The 26756-nt window shown below is 40.6% G+C and overlaps 1 protein-coding gene across 3 annotated transcripts in view; it reads right to left on the bottom strand.

Moving 5' to 3' along the window:
- The window catches only part of dpysl3 (dihydropyrimidinase like 3), a 33258-nt gene extending 7757 nt beyond the window's left edge, over window positions 1-25501 (bottom strand). Inside the window, exons 1-11 of one of the 3 annotated variants that reach the window (XM_020599812.1) lie at window positions 25142-25501; window positions 11570-11658; window positions 10368-10552; window positions 8773-8937; window positions 8187-8248; window positions 7308-7388; window positions 6450-6518; window positions 5035-5155; window positions 3883-4039; window positions 2522-2663; window positions 1550-1720 (exon numbers count right to left, since the gene is read on the bottom strand). In XM_020599812.1, the coding sequence (XP_020455468.1) occupies window positions 1550-1720; window positions 2522-2663; window positions 3883-4039; window positions 5035-5155; window positions 6450-6518; window positions 7308-7388; window positions 8187-8248; window positions 8773-8937; window positions 10368-10552; window positions 11570-11658; window positions 25142-25486 (1587 nt within the window). In that variant the 5' untranslated portion in view covers window positions 25487-25501. Of the gene's footprint in view, window positions 1-1549; window positions 1721-2521; window positions 2664-3882; window positions 4040-5034; window positions 5156-6449; window positions 6519-7307; window positions 7389-8186; window positions 8249-8772; window positions 8938-10367; window positions 10553-11569; window positions 11659-20151; window positions 20357-25141 lie in introns of those variants that run through there. The other 2 variants (XM_020599811.1, XM_020599810.1) reach the window with 2 other exon arrangements.
- Window positions 25502-26756: the final 1255 nt, after the last annotated feature.

Here is a 26756-nt window from a genome sequence, read left to right as displayed (position 1 = left end):
CTGGTAAAGCCATAATTTCCTGTGTGGACATGTCCTCTGCTGCTGTGTGACCTCTCTGGGATCTGCTAAATGCCTGTGTAATGTTAGAATTACTCACATGTGCCAGACGTAATGTACACACAGTGTGTATGTTTTGTAAAATGTGTGTGTGGGCGAGTAAGAGAGAATGTGTGTGTTGCTGTGAGGCCCTTGTCATCGACCTTCAGAAGACAAAGAACATCTGCAACAGGATAATACAGTATCACATATTTCTAATGTAGTTTCACTTGTTTCTGTCTTTAACTCTGAACACAACAGTTGACAAAAAATGCTCAGTTTAAAATGTCAAAGTTACTGAATCATGTTGCTCTGACAGTTTTAAATTCATGTTATGATCCTTTCTATAAGTAACTTCATAATCTGGTGTTTGTTGCAACTAATGGTTCAGACTGTCAGTAAAGAAATAATGTGTTGAAACTCAGTGATCAGCTACATGCAACACAGGCCAGACAGAGCTTGAAAAAAGTAATGTTACCAGGGGATGAATTTACTTTCAAATTACTTTCTTTGTAAAAGGAAAGGAGTAACAGCAGACAAAGCTTTTCTGTTACATATGCTGCCAAACTGCAGCCAGATCAATACATTTTTCCAAACACTAATATTCAAAAACTGGACAGTCTTCCAGCTGCAATTTATTATCAGCACCTTAAACCCTGACGCCACAGGGCTACAGGCAATATGTACAGATGTTCCAAGTCTCTGGGATTTGAAGTATTTGAAATATCGTCATTTACTGTAACGTAATCCTGTGCGGTGACTGGCACTCTTCAAAACAATCATGGGTTTCCCATCATGAGAATGTTTTTGATGATCAGTACAACTAAATGTGATATAGACAAAGGAAATGCCTCCTGATTATACTGCACATAGATCCCCTGTTGTTTGGCTGTAGTTGAACTGTACAGGGCATTTTGGAAAATGTTGGTATCACAGGCAAGATGTTTTTTGTATTTGAATAACCCATATTTTTCCAAATCTAGCTGAGAAATGTTTTAAGTAATAAAACTCAACTCTGCATTGAAAGCGGGTCAAGTGGTGAGTCGTGTTAGTAGTGAAGATCCACTGAGACTTCATTTCCGTTCAGAGGAACTGAGAGCTCTCTGGCAGCGGCACAAAAATGTGCTCGCTCTCCCTCTCTCTCTCTCTCCCTCTCACTCTCCGGCCCTTGCACACATGCACGCACAGATGCAGGCGCTTATCTCATCATATTCTGCTTTACCCTTTCCCTAAAAATCAAATCCTTTTATCTCTTCCACGTCTTCTATTTAGTCAATCACATTTCATCTGCACATAAAAAAAGGTTTGCTATGTTCAATTGAAACAACAGCTTCACTACTTTAAATGTTAATGTTCTGTTAAAATTATTTCCAGCTCAACTGAACAGTAGAGTGAAACCAGAGCAGGAGAAAAGAAGAACAGGGGGGAAAAATGCTGCAAGTTGTGAGCTGGATTTAAATGAAACATGAAACAAACACTAATACAAACATTGGCCTGTGCACCCAGTACATACCGAGTTGTGCGTCTTGGCAGTGATGGTGCGGATGGAATCTGTGTCCCAAATGACCAGGTCAGCATCAGAGCCCACGGCGATCCGACCCTTACGAGGGTACAGGTTCAGGATCTTTGCTGCGTTGGTGCTGGTGACGGCCACAAACATGTTCTCATCCATTTTACCTGTAGTCTGGGAAGCAAATCAAGGCAAAAAACAGAAATAGTGAGGATTTGTCAAAGAAGGATGACTGGGCACTGGATAAATACTACAACAGTAGCCATTTCACCTCATATGGAAATGAGTTTCCCTGTAGATAGATTAGCCATAAAGTCAGATAGATGCAGCTCTAGCTGGATTTAAATCACAGCCTCCTTTCAACACATAAATACTTAAAACGCTTCAGATGCTGCATCTTCCTTATAGTTAATGATTTATTTAATGGGTTTTTTCTCAATCAAGCAATCAATTATAAATGACCTGACAACACATACTATGATGAAGCTATTTAAAAAGACGCCATAATTTTGGCAGATACAATTATCACCTTCTTGCCAAGAGTTGGAGGAGAAGATTCATACTCCTTGCGTGTCTGAGACTGGGGGAAATAAACTGCTGAAAAACTATGCCCTGAGGAAAGGCACTCAGTTTAACCTTTTAAAAGCACACTTTCATTTTACAAGCAGCACAACACTCCATAACCGGCTGTTAGCTGAACACTGATGAAGTGATAATGAAAGAATGAGAGTGCTGGACCCAAGGCTGAAGAAAAGGCAAGATGTGCAGATACCAAACAACTACAAAGGAAGACAGAGAGAGTAACAACAAGACAGAGGGGGGGGGAGAGTAAAACCTGAGAAAAGAAGAGCATCCTTGGGGGAAAAGGTTAAGAGCAAGTGAATCAAGATGACAACAGAAAGTCTAGAAAATGTCTTCATATGTCCTTCTTCCAAAGTTTTAAAATGGAGAAAGAAAAACTTAGGCAGCCCTCACCACAGCTTTATCCCAGATCAGAGACATCCTCTCCTCCACTCCATTGACACCTTCTGGGATCTGAGTGAAGTCATCCTTGCCGATGGCCTTCTGGGCCACACTGAAGGTACAGTGAGCACTGCCCGTCACGCTCAGGTCTCCACTGGGCGACAACGAAACACAAAAACACAGTATTAAGATGGACCAGCACAGCACATTCTGTGTACACAAGCTAAGTTCCCCGACCACAAGGAAGTTGTTTATTTACTTGAGCAGCAGAGCCACAATAAAACAGAACAAGGACTGGGAGTAATTTCAGCGCAAACCGTCACCGTTTACTGTTTCCATATGGCACTCTAAGGCCACCAGTTGTGCGGCAACTGCTGATTTATCATAAGAAAGAAAAGCAACTGAGCAACACACAAATTTAACAGTCAAGACAGTTACATTTTTTAAATCAAAGGTAACTTTTGTGCACATGTAGATGTATAGAATAGGTGTATAGAAAAACAGAAACGGTGACAAATTTAAAAAGTATGGTCACTCATTTATTATAAGCTACACTGCTATCCCTCATTCAGCACACTGCCTGTGTGTAGGAGCTTATGTATGACTGGTTTTTCCCTCACTGTAATGGGGCAGCTAAGGAGGAAAAAGGTACAGAGTAGAGGCATTGTAATTCAATTTGTCATGATTTATATTGTTATTCTCATGAGTTAGTTAGTGCACATGTAAATTGAATATTTAATGTTGTGATTCATTTAACACCAGACAGTTTGAATAGGAATTTATGGATGAGTGACTACTGCTGCACATGCACTGTATCTCAATTTGCCTTTTGTTGCATTTGGACACTTTAACAGCATAAGATTATTCAGTAAAGATTATACAATTGATGAATGACCTAATGCCAGCCTTACACCTAACAACTTTTCAAAAGATTTCATGTCACAGACGAATTCTCAACATCCAAATAAAATCATGAGTCTTGCTACAGTTGTGTCGTGCTCGTGTCATCTCAATTTTTTGGTGTAAGGTGGTGATCTGAACAGTTTTAAGTCTTTTTCTTGCCTTGACGTTATGATAAAATCAAGCATTATCGTAAGTCTTTAGTCTTGGCTCATGCAGGCAGTGACGTGAACACTGTAAACAACCAATAGGTGAGCCCTCTCCAGCACCAAACAGGAAGCAGTACAGCAGGCACAGAAACAGCAGTAAATAAGATGGAGACTCTGGTAACTCTGTGCCTCAGAAGGCACTGTTCTGTTGGACTGTTACAAAGGAAGAGAAACTGCTGGATCTATGGAGTGAGCAAGAGTGTCTGTCTGACATGTCATCCAATGAGTACCACGACAGAATGAAGAAAGAGATATGATCTGTACCTGGAGAGCAGCGTGTTCAGATAGTCTGGAGTGGTGGGATCAGGGCTGAGAGGCGGTGATGTTACAAAAGAAGCAGCCTTGGCCCAATTCTTGCTCCAGTAATGTGTCCCATCAGTCCCCAGGCTGGCTGTGATCGGCTCCCCAAACACAACATTTCCTGGGACAGAAATAATGGTAAAAATCTGTTAAGGGATCAAATATAAAATGTATCAGATTGATTTATTTTTGTGACCCAGCATTTTCATAATCATTAGTTACATATAATCAAGGTGGACAAATTTATCATCTATTTAATCTCACTAAAAGCTCTGGTAATTCATCTGCATGCTCGCAGGAGAAGAATGATGCCAAATCTTTAAAAAGCCAAACGTCACCCTTGGCAGTGTACTGTACAAATTTCACTTTGGCTCAGTTGTAGTTGTAACTCGTTCTTCCATCCATGATGAGCCAGGTTTTGATTCCTGTCACTTGCCTTTTTTCATGGTCCTTTGCTCTCACACCTCACTGTTCCACATCCTTCCTGCTTTAGATGTTAGAGTTTAGGAACAAATCCAAACTAAGGTGTCAAGCATTAATGGCACCTAATGTACATGAATGCATGACAAAGGCCTTCTGAGGTCAGTGCCCTCCTGTTAAAACCTTATGTGACTTCTCACCACAGATATTTCTGCCCTCTCCCATTTTCCTGTTCCATTCTTATAAATTGTATATTTCAGAAAGCATCACAGCCAAGAAGCTGCTCTTTACTGCGACTGTGAGGTATGATCTGTGTGACAGCTGAACCACAAAAAAGACCTAACTGTCAAAGATGAATATTTCTCAGAGAATAGCATTATCATTGTGCCAACCAGAACCACAGTTTGTGTGCATCTGCAGCCTCAGGAAAGACAGTAAAATCATCTCAAAGTGTATTCGTGTTTGCATTCCGAACTTCAAAATCAGAAAATGGAAACCTATGAGTAGAGGAGAAACAGAGCTACAAAATTACTGTATATAAATAAAACCTGTGCATGTCTGCAGATAGGAACATTTCTGACAACCACTACATTGGTTTTTGTTTTGTTTTGTTTTTATAATGAACCTGATGCTCACTGGAAATAAACACACAGTTTACAATATTCTGCAATGTGCAGTGGAATCTAAACACTCTACCTTTTTTTCGGGCCTGCGAGATGATGTCAGCAGCACTCTTGCTCATAACCCGGGTCACATAGAGAGGACAGTTGGTTTGGCTGGCGATGGTCACAGCACGAAACACTGCCTCCGCCTCCAGCTACAGAAGCAACAGGAGAGTGAGGCTGATTCAGAAATGTTGGTCCCATTAGGATTATGTCTTAACCACAGCAAATGATATAGTTTTAGATCCATGTTATTTGAATAATTCATTTTAAACCAAAATGACCAAAACCAAAATAGAAGCATATTTACATTCTATATACACATACAGTGCCAACACAAAGCTAATATTCACTGAAGGAAAGTCACAGAAAATAAAACATACAAGACATTAAAACATCAAAACACACAACATCTAAATCAAAATTATAGATTTGTCGTTGAATAAATATACAGTAGTGTGCAAAAGTCTTTGTCATTGTTAGATTTGTTGTTTTAGCAAGGTTATGATGACTGTATATATTTATTTATCCGAATGCAACTGGAAAATATAGGAAATATGTACACGGTATTAAAAAACATAAATATGCAAACACAGTGGTTACTCCAGGTGTGGTATTCAAGGTAAAGAAATATAAAGAATCCAGAGAGGTTGAGGACAAAAACATGAGTGGAAGATCAAGAAAACTGTCAAACTCTAATGAGAAGTTTCTCAAAGTTTCTTCTTTGAGGGATCGGAGGAAATCCAGCAAAGACTTGGCTCAGCATCTGGCAGCTTCAATTGGTCCTCCCACAGTCCAAAGAAGCCTGATCAGGAATGGTCTCTGTAGAACGACTGCAGCCAAGAAACCACTTTTCAGAAGGGGGACAGGGAGAAAAGGCTGAGATCTGCAAAAGCTCGCAAAGACCTGAGTGAAGATTATTGGAGAAGAGGATTATGGAGTGATGAATCAAAGTTTGAAATGTTCAGGTCCAGTCGTTGATTGTAGCGCAGCTTGAATTTTTTTGGGGGAAACTGTCTTGAAGTCTTGAAACCATGATAGACCCTCCACCATGTTTCACTGAAGGCTGCTACACTCATCTTTCACCTCTCTCCAGCTATTCTTCTCACATACAGTAAGTATAAAGGGGGGGTCGCACTAAATACTGACTTTGGACTGTAGATTATATTATATTATTATTATCCTTATTGATTAGAAGCCATTTTGTTCTGAATATTTAGTGTTTTTCATTATTATGTACATATTTTTTGTATTTTCTGGTTATATCTTAATAAAGAGACTGAGAAATAATTATAAATTATCATTGCAACCTTGCTAAAACAGCAAAACTAATCGTGGCCTAATACTTTTGCACAGTACTGTAACTGGCTGCTTAAATGTTGTTATAAAAGATTGTGCGCTTAAAATCATTTAGCATAATTAGAGTATAGGTGCATGTGTGTGTGGTACCTCTTCTGGCCTACTCAGTACGTGGCCCTCTGGTCCAGTGATACCCATCTGCAGCATGCGGGCCTGCTCCTGTTGAGCAAATCCACAAAATAGACAAAAAGTAGGCTGATTGCTGTTCAGCTCATCGATACTGTACATGCAGGACTGACTTTGTTGTCACTGGTTTGACATCCTCGGCTGATGTAAAGTGTTTAGTCACACTCCAAAATGATATCCAGCACTAAACACCCTGATGTACAGTGTAACTCTTGGTATTTAACTGTCACTTGGTTATAAGATGTTCTTTGTACCGACATGAACAGCATTCATCACACACAGGTCACTGTCTCAGGAGGTCATGAAATAGTCTTAGGGGTTAGGACATTCTTGGTCATAAAGCTGATGCAATTTAGACTCCTTCAAAGTCCTTCTTTAAGACTGAATAAAGGAGCTGGGATTTGTGATGAATCTGATCCAACAAACACACACAGTGACAGAATCCAGGCACGGCCCGGAGCTCTGACTAATACCAGCCCTTTAAGTCTACCGGCTATTACAGTCACATTCATTTGTCCACAATATGGCACAGCCCTTTATAAACTACACCCACACATTACTGTCATACAGGAAACTCTCTCTCTCTCTCTCTCTCTCTCTCTCTCTCACTCTCTCTCTCTCTCTGTCTCATCAGTGACAAGGTGTTTAGTCTGTAGGTAGTGGAGATGTGCTGTGATAAGGCTCAACCAGACAGGTGAACTATGCTGAAATAAATCACACTAAACTGAAAGAGTTGAACATGAGACAAGTAATATGATATAGAGTAATAAAGAAAATGAGGTGGGGGGAAAAAGAAAAGCAAAAAATCATCTTTATTGTTACCTCAGCAATGATCTCGCCATTTTCAGCATGGACCTGAGCGATGCCTCCCCTCTCTGCCAAGAAGGTAAAGACCTCATAGAGCTGAAGGAGAATGGCAGAGAAATGGTGAAATTACAGTGCCACTGTTTTTCTATTTTAAATCCTGCCTAGCTGTGTACACAAGAAGAAGACGCTCCTTTTAACTCAGGGATTAACTTTAAGCCACAATTTAAAAGAAGCCCACAATTGACATGATACCTAAGACGACACGCTGCAATTATTTTCTGTGGTTTCTAGAAACAGTTAAACTCATGTGGGATGAGCTGGAGTTATTGTTATGATGCTGTGCCGCAGTTCCTTAGTGATCTGCATGACATCAGCTCTTCAAGCTGAACTGTTTCAGTCATCTCGTGTTCCTCTGACCAACCAAAATTAGCTATGGCTGCATGAGAAACACGAAGAGTCCTGCCTCACACTGTCCAGACACAGTACATTACATTAAACATCAATATTACATAGGAACTGGTTATTTCCAGGAAGAAAACAAGATTAATGCTTAGCTGAGGCTATGCTTGATGTTACCGAGTTGTGAATTTACCAGCTGAAAGTCATAATGAAGTCACTTTTCTGACACTGTGTCACCGCCTAGAGAGAAACAGTTGCTGTAATTTCATGCTTTTGTCCGGCCAAGTTTTGTTGCAAATCACCATGGAGAAATTTTCATGTTTATATTTGCTCTTAATTGACTGGTTAAATAAGATCATCAGAATTCAGTTTCACACTGAGTGAAACCAAGACAACACACATCTGTAGTTCAGACACATGCTGTACCACACATGAACTGTATGTGAGTGTTTACATCCAAAATGTTAAAATATGCACTAGAAAGATTTTTTGTACCTCACTGTTACTCATCTGGTAGTAGTCCTTGTAGGCCATGTAGACCTGGAACGAGTTCACACCTGAGAACATTAAAATAAAATGTAAACAATTATGCTAAATAGGAAAAGCGTTGTTGTAAAAATCAATTAATCTCCCATATGGTCTATGGTTATGGTTGGGCTCTTAAAATGTGACTTATGTCTAGTCTTGCAGCCTCTTTTCATACAGTGATTACTGCATAATGATTTGTCTCTCTTCCCAACATGTTATTTAGCATTATTTTGATGTTTAAATTGAATGTTTACATATTATCACCTGTGTTTGTGATGTATTTGTGAGATGCAGATTTTTAACCACTCGAACTGCAGTTATAACATTTTGGAAAACAACAAAAAAGGGAAGAGTTTCATTTTATTGTCATTTAATTTTATGTGTCAGTTTCTCCTTTACCCTAAAACCACTGTCTTTATTTATAACGAATGTACAGTACTACTAACTTAAGTGTCTTTATAAAGAAAGAGCTACAATTTTTCAAAAGTAATTTTACTTAAGAAAACTGTTACTGAGAAAACTAAACACAGTCAAGTCTGCTACTGAAGCCTACCTTTCTCCTTGATGAGGTTATCCACCTCCTGTTTTACGCTGTCGTTCCAGTGGGTGATGTCCACGTGGAGGGAGTAGTCGCAGCAGGCCTTTTCATCAGCCCACTGCCTCCAGTGGTCATAGGCCTCCATCAGGCTGTTACCAGGCTCTGGGATCACATGGTCCACTGAATGACATGGACAGTGGAGGATCGGGGGTGCAGGAATGAAAAAATGAGGGAAGGATGAAAGAGGGTAAAGACAAGTTTGTAGGGAGAAACAGATTTTAGGAGAGGAAGCCGGTGAGGGATGTAAAGAGGAGAGATGGCAGATAACATGAGATAAATAGATAAAGCGACAAAATGGGGTGAGGATAGACACATAGGAAAATGAAAACATTGTATTGTTTATCTTGCACAATCAGCTGTTTGTCTGAGCTCCTGCTGTGCTCAGCCACTGGGGACCAACCTGTCACATTACATTCTTAACTTCTTTGTCGGGGCACTGGTGTCCTTAACAAATGTGGGGACACTTCAACTATAGATATTTTCAGATTGGTTCTAGTTATGGAACCACAATCAATTGAATATGTTAGGGTTTGGTACCTAAAGACACTGGATCCTTCCATCCCAGGTGGTGTTGTAAGTTGCTTGTGGTGAATGTAATAGCACGCAACATATGCAGTTTCTTGAGTTAACGCATTTAGTGTATTTTATTCATCCAATGGAAACATAACATTTCCTGTAATATTTAGCTGAAACTTCAGTTAGAGTTGCTCCCTGTGTTACTACCTACAGGTACTGTATATATACTACTTAGCTGTGCAAAAGCAATGACAAGCAAATAAGTGTTGCTGCTATGGACATAAAAATTACAACATGGATTCTGATGTGAATCCATACCACTGAGAAGAGGATTTATGGTCTTTCAACAAAAATGTTCATGGACAAAATACATCCTCACCTTACACAACAGTATCACAGTGCACTAAATATCCCACTCTTCTGTTCACTGTCACACAAAGACCACATTATATATTAGTGGCATGAGATCCTGACAATATACAAATAAAACAGGCAGATATAAACCACAGTACACGTTTTTGCTTTCTCTCTTAAACATTGCCCATTGGAATTTAATCCCGTAGTGTTTGGAGCCCCTGAATAAAGCTTACTACAGTAGCACACCTGTTAGTGATTGTGTTGGTAGAGCAGCACGGGCAGATAACCAGCACAGTAGCAATGAGCTCAAAAGAAGTGAATGGTATTAATGAGACTGTGGTATCTGCCAGCTGTTGGCTGGCAGATACACAGGTCCCAAACTAAATGAAGCACACAAACACACACATATAAAGCCACACTGTGTGCAGAATAGCATGAAGACACACACTGGTGCTCTATTTCTGTGGGAGCTGGGTTGCCCCTCCCCAATTCTACCCCCTTACACTCAGTCTTTTGTATGGTCCTTTTTTGGAGAGTTGCCCAAAAACAGACCAAAACTGCTTCCCATCCCTTTCGCTTTCATTGCCCTCCCTGCCCCCTCCCCTTTTTAGCTTTAGTTTTAGTCTCTGTTTGAAACTCATCTTCACTGTGTGAGTAGCCTTTTCTGCTGCCCTTACCAATCATGGTTGTGCCCCCGGCAAGAGCAGCCTTTGATCCCTGAGCAAAGTCATCCACGGTTGTGGTTCCACGGTATGGCATCTGGAGGTGGGTATGGATGTCAATACCACCAGGGATCACCATCTTCCCATTGGCTTCGATGGTCTTCACACCACCAGGTACGATCAGGTTGTCGCCGATCTGCCTGTCAAGGGCAGATTAAACTGTCAGACATGTGATGATATGAGCCCAAAATAAGTAACGCCTGAAGCAGCAAAAACAAACCCCTGTTGTTCAGACTTCATAGAGGACACAAACCAGACAGAGGCCAGCCAGCAGCCTGTGGCCTAGCATGCATCTAGGTGTTTATTATGCAACACCAGGCTTTCTGTTTGTCCCTCTCTCTGAACTGCCTCACTGAGGGGCAGCAGGGACAAATAGCCTGTAATTGGAAGATCAAGTGTGAATAAGACAGGAGGGAACCAGTGAGAGGACAGGGACCCAGGTAGATACAGAGAAAGGAATTCACTCAAACCACCCCGGCCTCTTCTGGCAGGATCGAGACAGAACTACAGACAAAAGTGGTTATTATCACCATAACAATTATCCATCAACAACAAGTGGCATTTTGGCCTGTTTCAACAGGCAGGGCATTATGTGCATGATCAACTAACTTGTGTTCATGCATTCATTGTTAAAGTCAGTGTAGTTTCCTTATCTTTGTGCTGAAGGAAGAGCTCATAGCACTGATATGTTTAGCCTTTTAGACTGTAATATTTGAGCTTGACATTAGGTTTCTCTCTGTCACTGGTAATGATGCAACCAGTTTTACCTGCTAGTGGCAAATAGATTCATTTAATCAGTCAGCTCTCCCTCCTTCTACAAATTGCTCCTTCCCCTAATTGATGTCATTCTTGCAGATGTCCCAAATCTCTACAATAGAGGAACCAGAATTCCCCTTTGACAATCACATCAATTCACCTGGCAAAACACTTAGACAGGGTGATCAAGATGTCTTACTTAAACTTTTAAACACATCAAGAGTTATATTTCTTCACAAAATACTTGAATTTCTGCACTCTCATAAAGAAAAGAAGTAGTTAAGTATGAAAGAGAGGAAACATGAGATACAAATAACTTTACAAAAAGGGTGATTGGCCTGAGTAAAAGCACATGGGAATCGATAAGACCACAGCAGAAATGAGGGCAGTGGAGGACTTACTTAATGAGGCCATCCTCCATGTAGATATCAGCATAGAAGGACTGGTCATCATTCACAATCCTCCCACCTTTGATCAGAAGCCTGTCGCTCTGTAGAGAGAAAGATTGGAGGGAGGGAGGGAAGGAGGGACAAGAGAAACATTACAATTCAATGCAATGTTCCTCCAGCAGAAACCCAGTTTTGGCTGGCTACAGTACCTCCCACTGAAGGAAGATCTACTATATCATTTCTGTTCCTTATTTGGAATTGCACAATGCATCTCTATTTCACTATAGTTACATTTTAACCTTCTTTTTCTACCCAGAGAAGATGAACAATGCTTCATTCATTCATTTATCATGGCTGAGAGGGGCATGTTTGTCATTTGTAGAGTTCCTTGTTAAATGAGCCCATCAGACACTACTAAGCTTGCAGAGGCCACAGTATCTAGTTGTGTCCCACAGTGGAAAATGCACCATAATTTTTTTGTCAAACAAATGCATGAACAATTTTGCCATATTACATTGCTTGGAAACTGCAGCCACTGTGATCATATTTACCAAAAAAAAAGAAAATTCTTAAAGTCACAGTAAACAAACATCAACTTAATATAAAATTATTAAAATCAAATCTAACTTCAGGAGAAGGTATTTATAAAGATAAAGTGAGCAGCTTTCAGTGTAACTTGTATTCCCCTGCTTTAAAATGAGTTGGACTGGTTATGGTGACATCTGGAAGGATGATGGTTTGCTGCTGGAGGCTGAGCTGAAGCTGCTTTTATGAACTGATCATGGATTAACATCTGAACCACGTTTATCCAGATTTTGTTATGAAACAACACTAAGAGTGGATGTTATTTTCTCAGTACAATCCACTCACAACATACCAAAAGTGAACACCAGTGCTGATTATTGATCACTTCATGAGGCTGGATATTTTTTTTTACCTGCATGGGAATATCCTTATCAGTGATGCGTACATTCTAATTTGCTGCACTAAAACAAAACCACAAAGCTATTGTCACATCTCTGCAACCTTACATCTCATAATGTGGTCTGATCTGGGCGTTGCCATGACGCCATACAATCAGACAGCAAATTTGCTGCTGCTGCTGCTGCACCTCGAGCTGACTCTGGCAGGCCGTTGTCATGGTGACGGGTTGACTGCAGGAAGAGAGAGACTAGAAAGGAGGGGAGGCTGGGCCTGTATCTGGTTCTGCTGAATTATTGGGTTATGTTTCAGTGTACAGCTGACTATTGAAGAGGGTGGAGGGCTACATGAATAGGCGGGGGTTAGTGAGTGATTCTGTTCATTTAGGTGGTTTTTAATCAACTGGTCATAGAAAGAAAAGCGTCTAAAGCTGAAACAATGAGGGAATTGACTACAGTATTTGACCAACCATATTATTCTACAGTTGTTTTAATAGATTTATTGTTCAAATATTTTAAATTTGCTTGTTCCATCGTCTCAAATTAGAAGATGTACTATTTTTATTCATCAGCTATATTATCTGTCTTCTATGTGGCTAAAGAAGATGGTTCCTTCCAAGCATAATAAACCATGCATCATTCTGGAGAAACAAATGATTCTTTGTAAGTCCAGTTTTATGACATAGTTTTTTCACAAAATGATAATATTAGGTTGTATCCCAAACAAGTAAAGCCCCAGTAATACGCTCACACTCAGTTAGCCCTTTTATGAGAAACAGACTTCCATATTTTCCCATCAGCACATGTGTGCAGTGATTTACACTCCTGACTGTGAACCCAGTGTTCCATCAGTCTAATGAACTGCAGCCACTCCTTCACACATCAGAAAAACGAAAATACCTTAATACCACTTCATGTGGAGCTTAAATCACACAAGCTAAATATCTGCTGAGCTCAAAAAACACTCAATATGTGTGTTATTGTATCTGTGTGTTTTTGTGTGTTTAGTGGTAGTGGAGTAGTGTGTAACACAGCTCAGAGCCTTCCTAGACGACCACACCCAGAAGAAACACATTACAATTCACAGTCATCAGTGGCTTGAGCACCAGCATAGATCATACGGTGGAGCTGCTTCCAAAGTAGAGTACTATTCAGCTGCTCTAAAAACCAGCTTGAAGCAAATGACATTAATCACAAGCTTCTAGAATTCAGTCAGGGTAAAAGCTGTGAGGGAGGAACCATAGCAAAATGCACATTTGTCTCTGAAAATGACAGTACTCTAGAAGCAGTTGAGTGCTACAATTTTGATGATCGATAAACATGTTATTTGCTTTTAACAATTACAATATATCTGAGTTATGATAATGCAGTAAGGGGTGTGCTCTCATGCATGGATGCCTTTGTGAAGTGCTTTAGCAGTTTCTCTCTCTCTCTCTCTCTCTCACACACACACACACACACACTTGTATTTCTCTTTGTCAGTTACTGCCCATTATCCCCACTGGCCTGGGGACCAATCACCTGTCTCTCAATAGATTTCCATTTCCATTACAACCAGTATTCCCCAGCATCTGCCAGGGAAATACATAATGAACTTACTATGACAGTGGACTGCATCTGATATTAGACCTCAGTTTTCTCCAGTCAGTGGAAAACTGTATGTTAAATGACTAGATGCCAACAACAACAACACAATGTCAACAAGAGCACTCAGAGGTACCTCGGCCAAGGCACAACATTTGCTCATGGTGGATCCTTTGTGAAAAATGCGATCCAGAACAACACAAAATGCATCCTAAAATCCTTGATCCTGATTGGATCCGGGTGACCTTGACCTTTGACCTTTTTCAGTCATAATTTAATCACTTCTAGGACTGGTCTCCACCAGTGTCTGTACAGAGTATGCTGATGACCTGGCTATTTGTCCATAATCCTGCTAACCAACAACGAAAAACATAACCTCCTTGGCGAAGGTAAAAACAGATCAGCCCTTTATAAAGGCAACAAGCACATCCAATGTCTCACTGACACATACTGTAACTTAAATCTGAGTGGTGGTACTGTTTGGCAGAAGGGTGAACAAACTGTTGAGCTTAATGACACATAATATAAGAGAAGAGTTTTTCATGAACATTTCTTTGCCACATTTCATAAAGCTTAATTTATTGTGGATTTTCCTGAAATTTAGAACAGAAAACCTCAAACTGCCACATTCAATAGTGCTACATTTATTCAACCACAAACAGCAATATGTTATACTTTAACATTTCACAGTAAATATAGCAAGTGACAGCATGATGTTTCCCAACACTGCCACACTTACAGAACATAGTTATTGTGTGCCAGAGGACTGTTTATGGTGTCAGGATTTATTCAGGGTTCTGCCATTCCTCAGCACTTATTTTAGCTCTTTATATGAGACAATGAGGCATATGACTGACATGAGGAGAAACTCAAGGTCCTGTGTGTCTGTTATAGTTTGCGCACATCAAACATCCTGCCTAAATGTACAAGAAAATCGTCCCCGTTTTCATCATCTCGGATCCACATACCCAACCATGTTTCCTCAGTGATTCAGACCTGTTTGTTTGGGATTTTTAAACTAAAATCTGGTAACTTTCAGTATGTTTAGGTAAAGATTTGTATTATTTTTAAACAGTAAAAGTTATGTTGCTGGTCGATGCCTGATTTGGATTTGGATTAGAACATTTCCACAAGAAATCGGTGCTGCTGATCCTAATTTGCTCTGAGCTTCTAGGGTTACTGACCATTCACACATCATAATGTCATCATGCAATGTTGGTAGAATAAGAAAAACACTCCTTTTCCCACCTTGGGAGTGTTCGTGCATACGTTATTCCATGGTGATTAGGCCAAGGATGTACTGAAGAGCTCTGGATCTTAGGCTCTTGAATGAAAAATGCTCACCTGGAGCATGAGCCAAATAGAGTCTCCATAGAACCTCCACACGATCAGTTTTTCCAACTCTGCTGCATGCAAACAATATGAAAACTTGCTGCTGCTTTAATTTAAAAAATATAACAACATGGCAGTAACTGTAGCTAGCTAGCAAGCAACACGCACAACTGTGTGGAAGCTGCTGAGCGTTGCTCTCGGAACTGAGGTGTCAAGGCTGGTGAACAGCGCGAGGCAACAGGAAGGGATCAGCCAAACGCAGAGACACAGTCTACCTACTACACTGCATGTAGCTGCTGAGTTAAATAAAACTAACAAGGTAAAATTATGTTTCACCAAAGATCCAATGGAGCAAGTCACAAAAACTCTAAGTTGAACTAAATCCTGGCTTACATGAAAACAAATAAATGTCAGCCGAGATTTGCATAACGTCAACAATCAACTTCTTAGTTATCTTCACTTCCATAAGTGGACTGTGCCTGACTGTGATCTACTCTCAACACTTTTACAGCTGGTAGAGGATCTGATGTTTTTCTATAAGTCACAGCACAGGATTTCTTCAGCTGAGTTGACAAATTAGGACAGTTGGAGGATTATCTTTAGCACAAGCATCATGCAAAGATTATCAGCTGAACCCTATAAAGGTTTTGTCCCAATGTGCTGAAATCAGACAAATACTTACTAATGTCTGTCAATCACCTAAACAGGTCAAATGAAAGTCAGAACTAGTTTATGAAACAGTATGGAAAAAAGTCATTGGGCCCTTTTCACCCTCCTCACCTGCATCGTCCCTCCAGTGCTGACAAATCCAAATATTAAATTACTGGAAGCTTAGCAGTGAAAGGTTCGGGTGGAAAAAAATCATTTGTCATTCAAGTCTAAAAAAACAAAGCACCAAAGATAAAGGACCTTTTGCTGCACAGGAAACTGTCATTTACACAAGCCAACAAAAATTTAAAATAGACTGCAACATGTTGTTCTTATACTGATACATTTTTTCCACTTCCACCAGACTGGAGGGGAAAATGCTCATAAATTAGGGAGCAAATTAGTAATAACTACTCCTCAGTGGTTAATAAGTGGGAAGAGTCATGGAAAACCTCATAACTACAAAGCAGACCAAAGGGCCTGGGAGGATATTAGATGAGCCCTCCATTAGTGGAGACCCTTATGTGGGTGGAGAGGGCAGCAGGAACAACTGGAAGAGGGAAGTCATCCTGAACGTGTACCAGCACCTCTGCTTCAGCCCTGTTGCCTAGCACACAAAAATATTTACTCCTTACCACAAACTGAATGGGATTTTTTTTTTCACATTCTGCAAAAGTGAAAACAATGAGACTTATCAATCTAAATGAATTGCAGCGTCTCCTGCCAACCACGGTCACAGAGAAATCCTGCTCGTCTCGAATGTTGATCTTGTGATATGCTGGACTAGTGTAACTATGAAACCATGGAGATAGAAAAAACAGTCTGGTTCTGATCAGGCCATGTAGGTCGAATTATAAACTCACGCAGTCAACAAGTCTCAGAAGTGTCTGTTTGAGTGTGTGACTGAATCAAAGTGTCAAATCACACCCCCACACAACAAACCAAACACTGGCTGTATTTTCTAGCCATCACAAGAGGGTTGCACAGCAACGTGTGGGTGGCCACTGGGTATTTTGCTTGCACACAAGCCCACTTTTTTTTGTAGCCGTATGGAGATGGCACAGTCTGGTGTGGTGTGGTAGAGCCCTGTTTTGGGGTGCGGGAACAGGTTTCATTTCCCGGGCAGAGCTGCAGTCTACCAGCCCTGTTTCATGCCCACAGATACTCATTCCAGCTGGAGGGGATTACTGATGACATGTACCAGCCTGGAACATTGAACACTGAGGCTGCTGTGAGAGGGTATGAGGGAAAAGAGGAACCACACCTAGAAATCTGACAGGACCACTCTGGCAGAGACCAGATGTAAGGAAACAGCTGGAACAGGCAAAGCGTGGGAGGGGAGGAGGGCTAGAAACAGGTACCTCATTTAAGGCCTTTCTGTGCAAGTATTTGCCTTTATACTCAAAAGGATTCTGTGGTATTAGCACTCAGTATAGTCCAGTCACGAAGCTCATAAGACTGTGTGGTGTTCAAAACACCACAGATGCTTCTATCGTCTATGATGAAGAAAGCTGCAAACTTTTCAGAACCACCTTTCCAACTTCTAAGTTGGAGGCATCTGATGCTGAGAAGACAGATTTTCATACAGTATGTTCTAACTCTGATCACAGTATCTCTCAGGCCAATGCCACCAACCTGGCATTACAGTGGTGACAGGATGTCTGTAGATATGCAATCAGAGTTCAAGGCATAAATCTTTAAAAATGTGTCACAAATATGTGCATACATTTTTTTAAAAAAGGTTGGCCGCTGTCATTTTTAGCAAACATTTCTCACACAGAAGTAAAAAAGTGGCTTTGTTGGGGACTATGTGGCAGATGTGGTGCACTACTGAGTATTTACAGTTGCAGGATGGTGTTTGTGGTCTTCGCTCAAAGGAAACTACAGTGTCCAGCTGCCCATGTTCATCATAATGTGGCTGATGTGTTTTTGACAGTTTTATGGCCTAGAGGAATAAGTTATATCAGACTCCTTTACAAAAACAATACTTATTAGAATGATTAAATTACTGCTGGTTTTAGCCTTTGGGATTTGCAAGAAAAAAACTGAATATTTCCAGATGAATCCTTGACATTACACTTTCACTACACCAATCTCCAGTTTTGCTGCTGTTGTACATGCCAATGTTTTTTAGCCATTGTCATTGGCTGTTTTTATATTGTGAAACTGCTTCTCTATACTGTGGTTTTCATTTTTACTGGCCAGGACTGCCTTTCACTTGGAATTTGCAGGAAATGATTTCCCAGTTAGTGGAGCTGTCATTCACTCATGAAGACAATATTATTACATTGGATTTCATTGATGACTGTCTTTTATTAAACCAACATAACAGGATTAATTTCACCAGCCTGTTATTTCGTTGGCAGAATGGTAAAGGCAAATACACATGTTATTATATTCTGCTTCTGAGTAGCTGCTCAAGTTTAGTTTGCTGCCCCCAGTGGTTATTTTGTAATCTAATAGCAGCTACAGTCTGAATAACACATTGGGTTCAATTGGATGAAGCTCATCTTTAGGAATTACAACAATCTCCCAAAAGAAAAATGTAGCTCCAGTACCCAGATATCACATATCTTAAGGCCATCAAACTGCATTCAACTCGCTCATATTAGGAACCTTTCCAGTCTGGGATTTGTTGCCTCAGTATCAAACTATGAAGAGAATAGACAGATCTTATCTTGGAGAGTGTAGTGCTCTCTGTTGCAGCATTACTTACTGATTTTGTCAGTAGATATTGGTGTTTTGATATATAATGAATACCATGCCTTTTCAGGTTTAACACCCTAAAATTCTACCTTAAAATGAGTCTTAAGAAAATAAACCCCAAACATCTTTGCAGGGGACTGGTAATGTTAACATCCCCAACCCTGACTTGGAAAATTCTGGCCCACCTTAGCATATTATAGAGACGTGCCCTACTTTGTGAGGAGCTTTGCTGTGATGTCAGCTGAGGAGACAAGACAAAGGCTAAGCCTCCCACAGATGGGCTGCACACCCCTGGCTACAGCCGGAGCTGCAACAATGAAACCTGGAAGGCAGGCATTTTGGAGTCACACTCACAAAGAAGGCGAAGGAGAGGTTTCTCTGCAGTTGTAACACACACCAGCACCCAGCTGACTGGCTGTGTAACACCAGCCCACCCTGAATTCAACCTCCACCCTAGATGCTCTCAGAGAGTCTGAATCTTTCTCCTTCTTGTGCCTCATTAGGAGGCCAGCTTGTCACAGCTCATCCCACATGGGTGTGTACTTCCCCCACCTCTCCTTTCTTCCTGTCCCTCTCACTCTCCTCTGCACCAGTGTGCAACATGAACAGAAGCCTGTCTGTAGTGTAGGGGACAGCATTCTTATCATTAAAATAAATAAGTTAATTAGTTTGAAAAAGAATGAGTGAATGTAGCAGAATTGCAAATTATTATTATGGCTGTATTGTATTGTGTGTCAAGAAAAGAAAGTGCATTAAAATGGAAAAAAGCTCACTGAAAATGAGACTGCTATTCAATAGACTCCCTATTAAGTGATCAATCAGGCCCCAAATGATTTCTGTGAGAGAAAAGGCCGAATATATTCTTGTCCAAATGGCTAAAACGTGATTTTAATCGTTTGGCTGATACTGAAAACATAATCTATTTTTGGAAAACTATGCGTAAAATTAGGGAAATGGATAGGCTACAGTATACTCTATGAATTAATACCCTACTATATAATGCGACATAATATAACGCCTTCCTACAACAGAACGTCTCAAAATGATCGTTAAGCTGCGATTCACCATAAACTCCCAGCTATGTGCTGCAGACTGCTACTGTGATTTTTCTGAGCGCATGGAGCCCCTCAACAAAGAAAACGCAGGACACCTTTAAGAAAACGCCTTATCTCGCTGCCTGACTGTCACTATGGCAGCCAGACATGCCATTTCATTGTGCGCATTGTTTTTACTGAGCGGCTTCCTGCAGTCAAGTCTGACCACAGGAAGAAAATGTACAAGCCCCGAGTCATACTGGTGCTCCCATATTTTGTGATGCATCGCAGCGGCGCAAAGAAGGGCACAGATCTGTAATTGCATCAAAGTTCCCAAAGCTACTGAAGCACAAAGAACTCTTTTACTCACTGTGATCTTTGGGATGTTCTTTTTTCCTTGGTAAGACATTTTTCGTTAGATTCCACCTTAAAACAAACCGATATTCCCGCTTTCCAGATGCTGCAGCGGCCCTCGCCTGGATAGGAGCTACAGGGAATCTGTCAGTGCGATGTAAAGTGCCTGGTGGTGTGTTACAGGAGCGTCTCTGGTCCAGTCATACGGCCCCTCCCTATACAGGCTCAGTTAGAACCACAATCTTTCCACCAGAGGGCGCAATGGAGAAGCTGGTGATCAGCCTGCAGCCTCCAGCCACCATCCGGTTGTCTGCATTACTGAGCAGTGCTCATTACACATATACAGAATATACTAGCAACTATTGGCCTAGCAGAGACTATTCTTCTCTCAAATAGCAAATTAACCTGAATCAGATGGTTTAAAATGCTGTGACATATCCTGTATCACTGTCAGTGTCATGAAGGACAGTAACTGACCTGAAGAGAGAAAGTGTTGCACAACATAACCCACAGCAAACAAGCAAAGCTCTGGCTCTCTAATCATCATTATACTCATCACTGAATCTTCTCTAGCACAACTACAATTATTTAACTACTTCATAGTGTCATTGCAATACTGTTCACCATACAGAGATAGGAAGGAAAGGACTTTTGCTAAATTATAGTACAGAATTAGTATTTAGTCTGATGTGTTTTATGGTCATTTTGAAGTTGTAAAAACAAATGCATAAAAACAATATAAAACATATTAACAGCTGAGATGTCTTATTTCATAACAGAAGAAATGTAGTGGAATAAATCCAGGATCACAAGTTACAAGGTTACGAGTGTAAATCTTTAACATCTGTCACCTACAGATTTGGGAGTTTTGTTTTTCTAAACAGAGGAGGAGCAGAATGGTGTAGCAGCTGTCACAGAGCCTGTCCACCACATTACACACCCCACATGACAATTCACTACAACACACACACACACACACACACACACACAGACTCACTCCCTCTCTCTCCATATACCCACCCAGCCATGTGTCTCTATTGTTTGGACCTAAAGTGGATTCCCCTTCCACCACCAGTCGTTTCCTCCACCCCCACCCCCTACCCTTCCTCAGTGCTGACGCATCCATAATGAGGCTGTGGGACTGATTAGGAGGTACTAGCTTCATACACACATTGTTTTCAAGAAAATGTTGATGAATATGGTAGAACATTTTAAGTTTAACGTTTAAAGGTTTATGATAAAAAGGCAGTAAACTTTATATGCATAAGCTACGTTCACCACTAATTTAAAGGGAATTTAGCAAGATTAAACATCAATAACCTTTTAATCATTATTTTAAACTGTAATATATATTTATAAATTGGGTGTGAATCATTCAAACAGGACTATAAAGAAAATCATTTCATAATTAGCTAATATCAAGTTTTATAATAACAAGTATCATTTTAAAGCGTCAATGCTCAAAGTGCATACAGTGCAGACATAACCCTTTCTTAACCACTGATGTTTTCCTCCTTTTTTTGCTATAAGAGGACACTTGCTTGCTGGCATGTGTTTTCATGGATGTGAGGCATTACCTCAGCATTCCCAAGCTTCAGAGAATGCATCAGCAGCACACTTCAGGTTCACAGGCCTGCTACCTCTGCAGATCACATTAACCAGCTGACACTGAGAGACAGACGGGGGCAGACGGATCAAGGATGCAGAAGACGCTCAGTCAGGCCATCAAAACTCTACCCACGGAATGTGGCTCCAAATAGAAATAAGAACTGATAACTTTAATATCCAGCAGCCATTTTAAATTATTCATTAACCTGTATCCATCAGCACAATGGTGTTTACTACCCTGACTAGTGGGTGATCACTTCATACCAAAGGATACCAGAGAATTTAGAAAGGGGAGAGATCTGCTGCACAGCTTAGTCTCACTGCCTTTTTTTGTGAACATTTAGAATTTTCCACTTCATGAGTTTATTTCTGAGTTCCTCTGGGTGAAAAGAGCAACAACATCACCAGCACAAGAATCATGTTTGGATAAACAGACACATCTGTGAGCAATGACAAGGGGATGGAGGTGATTTTAGTCTTGCATTTTGATAAGGTCAGGGGACAAAGAGATTTAAAAATATGGTCCTCTCTCCTCTTTATCCTTGCATTTAGGTAGGACACTTGTACATCTAACGTGAAGAGCTCCTGTCCAGCTCCCAGTGTGGCTTCCACCCTGCAGGACAACAAAGAGAGGGGGTGGTGGGTCCTACCCAAAGCAGATCCCTTGGACATCTGACAAACCACTCCCCATTACTCCCTGCATTACAGCAGACAATTGCACTAATAAGCTCGCCAGAAGGGAGGAAACCAATAAAATCTCAAATTTATCAGTGCTCTCAAATGGACAGACTCTTATGGCTTCAACAAGTTTCCCAGCATTGGTGTCTCACAAAAGGTCGGTCACTGCTGTTTCCAGTGAATCAGCATTTGGAGTCCACAGGAGGAGGTGAGACATCAGCCATCACAGCAGCAGACAGTCTTGTTTTACCTTTATCAATACTTGTTCAAGCAGTATTTAGGTTGTAAGTGGGACATCGTAGGGTAATACAACGCATACCAGATCATTTGGACATTCATAACAATTTACTGAATACATTTTAAGTGATAATCTTTTCTAATTAATGTCTTTTTTCTCTGATTTTGTTGCTAAAATCATAAAAGTGCTGAAATACACTCAGAAGAAAAATGAAGAAAATATTGAACATGCTGTTTCTGCATACTGCAAACACTCCAACAACATTATTACAATATAGTAAAATGGAATTTCACTGATTGTCCAGTTTAAATATATGCTACAGCTTTGGCATTGGTATCCTCTAAAGCAATACTCACCATTTAATGGTTTTGTAATCACGATTACAACAAATGCTGTCACTTTCAGACCAGAGCTGACATCAGGCTGATCACATGCCTTTTACCAGACAATAACATTTTATTAAATTCTCTCTGACTGTAATCTATGGCATACTGTATTACATCAGGTCATTTCATAATGTTTAACTCCTTCCTGTTCCTTGTAAAAATCAATTTGTTCCACTCATGCTTTAGATGACACTACGCTAGGACAGGAACAGCCCTGCAATGACTACAGAAACTACTGCCCTCACTTTGTCTAAAGGCTTCTTTTCCTCTCCCAGCCAAAATTGTGTGAGTGTGTGTTTATGTGTATGTGCCAAAGCCAGAGAAAGAAAACCAGGCATGAATCATCATTTTTGGTGTCCAGAGAAAAGACATCAGAACCAGTTTTCCTGTTAAAAACAAGTATATGTATGAAATATTCCATGTGCCTGCTTAGTAACACATACAAATATTATCTTCTTCTATACATCTGTTTTTTTTTTAATTCAGCTTAAATCACTCTTTTAATATATTTTTGTGAATATCTTTTTATATATATATATACACATTAAAGCAATAATAGTGTAATGATTCTGTCTTCTCTGAACTGAATTTGGTTTGATTCGGACTGATTCACTTCGGTCTGTTTCATTTCGTAGTGCTGAAACTTTCAAACTCTCTCTCTCTGTGTCTCTCTCTCCATGGTGCTGAAACATTAAAACCCAGCCTCTGTCACATACAGCTACGTATCACATCATCAAAACATCACCGAGGAGACCTATGGCTTCTAGTAACAAAAGGCCTTTTTCACTGAATACATTGTGGCATGTTACAAAAAGAAAAGCTCATGTACAAATAAAATTAATGATAATTTAATTCCATTTAGCTGCTTTAGTTTCAGGATCCTGGTTTAATTACAGTATATAACCTAACTGCTAGCTGTAAAAACTGACGCACAAACCAGTCTCCCAAGACCACTGCAACCATCGCAACCACTTAAAAACACCATACATTATGAACATGCTAACAATACTTATTATGCAGTATATCACAAACACACCTCAAACCACCTGAGGTTTTCCCCTCATGCTCTGTGGCCTTTCTCCACTGAGTGTCTTCTTTCTCTATATTGTGTTAAAAAGTTTAAAGGTAATATCAGCCAAACAACTGTTGATGAATGTTGGCTGTGGATGGTGTCATTTCATTTGGCAGGCACCTTGTATTTTCTCCTCATTTACCAACTAGACAGCACTCAGAGTTTGCAAACTCTGAGCTCTATAAATTTGAAAATTCTGGATCAGCAGATCTGGAATATGACTTAAATCCAGTGTGGTAAATCTTATGTGGCTGTTATCATTGCAAGTTTTACATGCATTCTAGGCATTGTGTATGGAGTTAGAAGCAAAACGGAAGTTGGCTCTGTTCTCAAAATGATGAAGAATGCTGTTTTAAAACCAGCATGAAGTAATTCTGTTAGTTAATAAATTAAACATGCTCCACAAACCTGAACTCCACTCATGGCTATTAACTATGTGCTTGACGCTCAGATTCTACTGTATCTATTATGCAATGCTGTTAAATTCTCTCTACAATTTCTTCAGAAAGGTTTCATGGGCAGATCTAGGGGGTGCCCAGCAGTGGCACTAGCCACACCCAGAATCTAAATGGCCACCCCTGGTACCACCCTGCCAAATTCAAAATGTCACCCCCCTTTGGGTCTGTGCTCCAGCCTGACCACCCCATCCAAAATTTTATAGATCCGCCCCTGAAAGGTTTATCACTGTCACATATTGCAGTGATGTGACACAGTGATACATAAGGGCAGATTTTAAGTTTCATTTATAGAATCAGTGTTTGTGGACATTCAGGAGAAAGTTATCTGTGTGCTTAAAACTAAAAGTGAGCCAATAAGAGCTGACAAAGCTTATTACAACCTATTTCATATTATTGTCTAACACTGATGTTTGTCCTGCATTTAACCATCAAAAATACCATTTATAAAAAAGAAGATGGTGCCAAAAGTAAAAAAGCAAACATAAAAGGCACGACAGTGACGCACACTTTGGAAGCCATATAGTGACATTCAGGCTGCACTGCCACGCAAAATTTAGTCTCCTTACCTTTTTATCTCCCGGGTTTTGAAACGCTTCTTGACCTCCGCTGGTTTTTATTTCATCCAGAGAAGAGTCTTTTCCTCCTTGTCTACTTGCTGTGGGACTTTTATTATCACTGGCTGGGCTCCTCGCCTCCTTACCGAGCTCTGGTTTGGCTGTCCTCGGGGTGCGGGAGCCTCTTTGGCCAACGCTCAGGGCGTCAAAGTCAATGGTTTTACTCTCAAATGCGCCCTCGACGCTGCAAAACAAGCCGTCGTATTTCTGCCGGGGCACTTGGTCGGCAGTGCCAGGGCGGGCGAGATAAACCGGCAGGTCGTCTCCCTTGTCCCAGTTTCCCCTGCGCTCTGCCATGGTGGAGCCCTGCACAAGTGTCAGGGAGAGACGGTGAAACTGGTGCTGAAGTGGTGCGTGCCTGTGTGTGTGTGTGTGTGTGTGTGTGGTGCTGCGAGGAAGCCAGAGAGTTGACAGACAGGCAGGAGTTGATTTAAAGCCAGAGGTACAGTAGCACTGTAATGGTGCACGTATAGACTCTGTTTGTAGATAGAATTTCTGTAGCCACCGAAAGCACAGACAAGAGATGGGGCAAAAACCTGCTTTTAGGCTCCTGATAACCCCCACTGGTTAATCGATTAGTTAATTAACCTGCAACAAATTTGATGATTGCTAAAAATCATCAGATCTTTGTGGAAAAATGCTAAAACTGTGATTTTCTGTTTTCTACAACAATCAACAACTTTGGGGAATACTGATACAAAAATAATGACATGTTGTTCACTGAACAATCATTCATTTATTATTATTATTAAGTTAGTTGGCAGTATTCTTACAGTTCTCTTATGACGGAGTAACATAACCTTACTTGAGATTTTCTGTGGTTCAAACAAAAATAGAGCAGTTTAATAAAACACAACTTTAAAACAAAGGAGTGATCAATTTAAACTAAACAGTTCAGGTTTAGATTTCTGTACAACGGGGGGCCATGAGATGGAGTAAGGAGGCCTTGACATAGGCGAGTTGATACTGAACTTCAGTGGTGCAATTTTTTTTATATAATTTTGTCCAGTTCGATACTGTATGTTGATCCAGATAAAAGAGTGTTGAGGTCTGGGGCCCCAGTGTGGTGACCAGAGAGTCCTTTCCTTAATCTACAATCTTATTTAGAAATGAACTAAGAGCGCTGTCCACTTTGCGGCTGTCCTTTCAAAACCATATGTACACCCTTGCTCTCTGCCTCAGCCCCTTGCAAAGGTGAAAAAACTACTGAAAACTAGGATCAAGCTGATGTTTCTTCAAGTGCTTGTGTGGGCCTTGAAAGGTGGCACCCCGGGGTGATTACTCACGCCAGCATGAAATGAGACAGGATCATGTCAGCAATGCTGGAGACAAGCAGCTTCCAGGCGGCAGGCTTCAAACCGAGAGACTGCTGAGTCAAGAAGGAAACACAGGAAACAGGAGTATCACTGAGTAAACAGCAATGCAGTTATGTAAAAGTCATATAGCAGCATGTTTGACAAGCTTGAGACAACCTCCCTGTATATTTTAGTTTGTAGGATTCTTACTCTTCTTTTTTAATTCCAGAAACTGTGGATTTTATCCCAGTACAAATCAGTGGGGAAGACTT

Source organism: Monopterus albus, unplaced genomic scaffold (assembly GCF_001952655.1).
Source record: "Monopterus albus unplaced genomic scaffold, M_albus_1.0 scaffold42.1, whole genome shotgun sequence".
Classification (NCBI taxonomy): domain Eukaryota; kingdom Metazoa; phylum Chordata; class Actinopteri; order Synbranchiformes; family Synbranchidae; genus Monopterus; species Monopterus albus.
The sequence above is the reverse complement of the archived record's forward strand: the minus strand, read 5'-3'. Positions and strand labels throughout refer to the sequence as shown.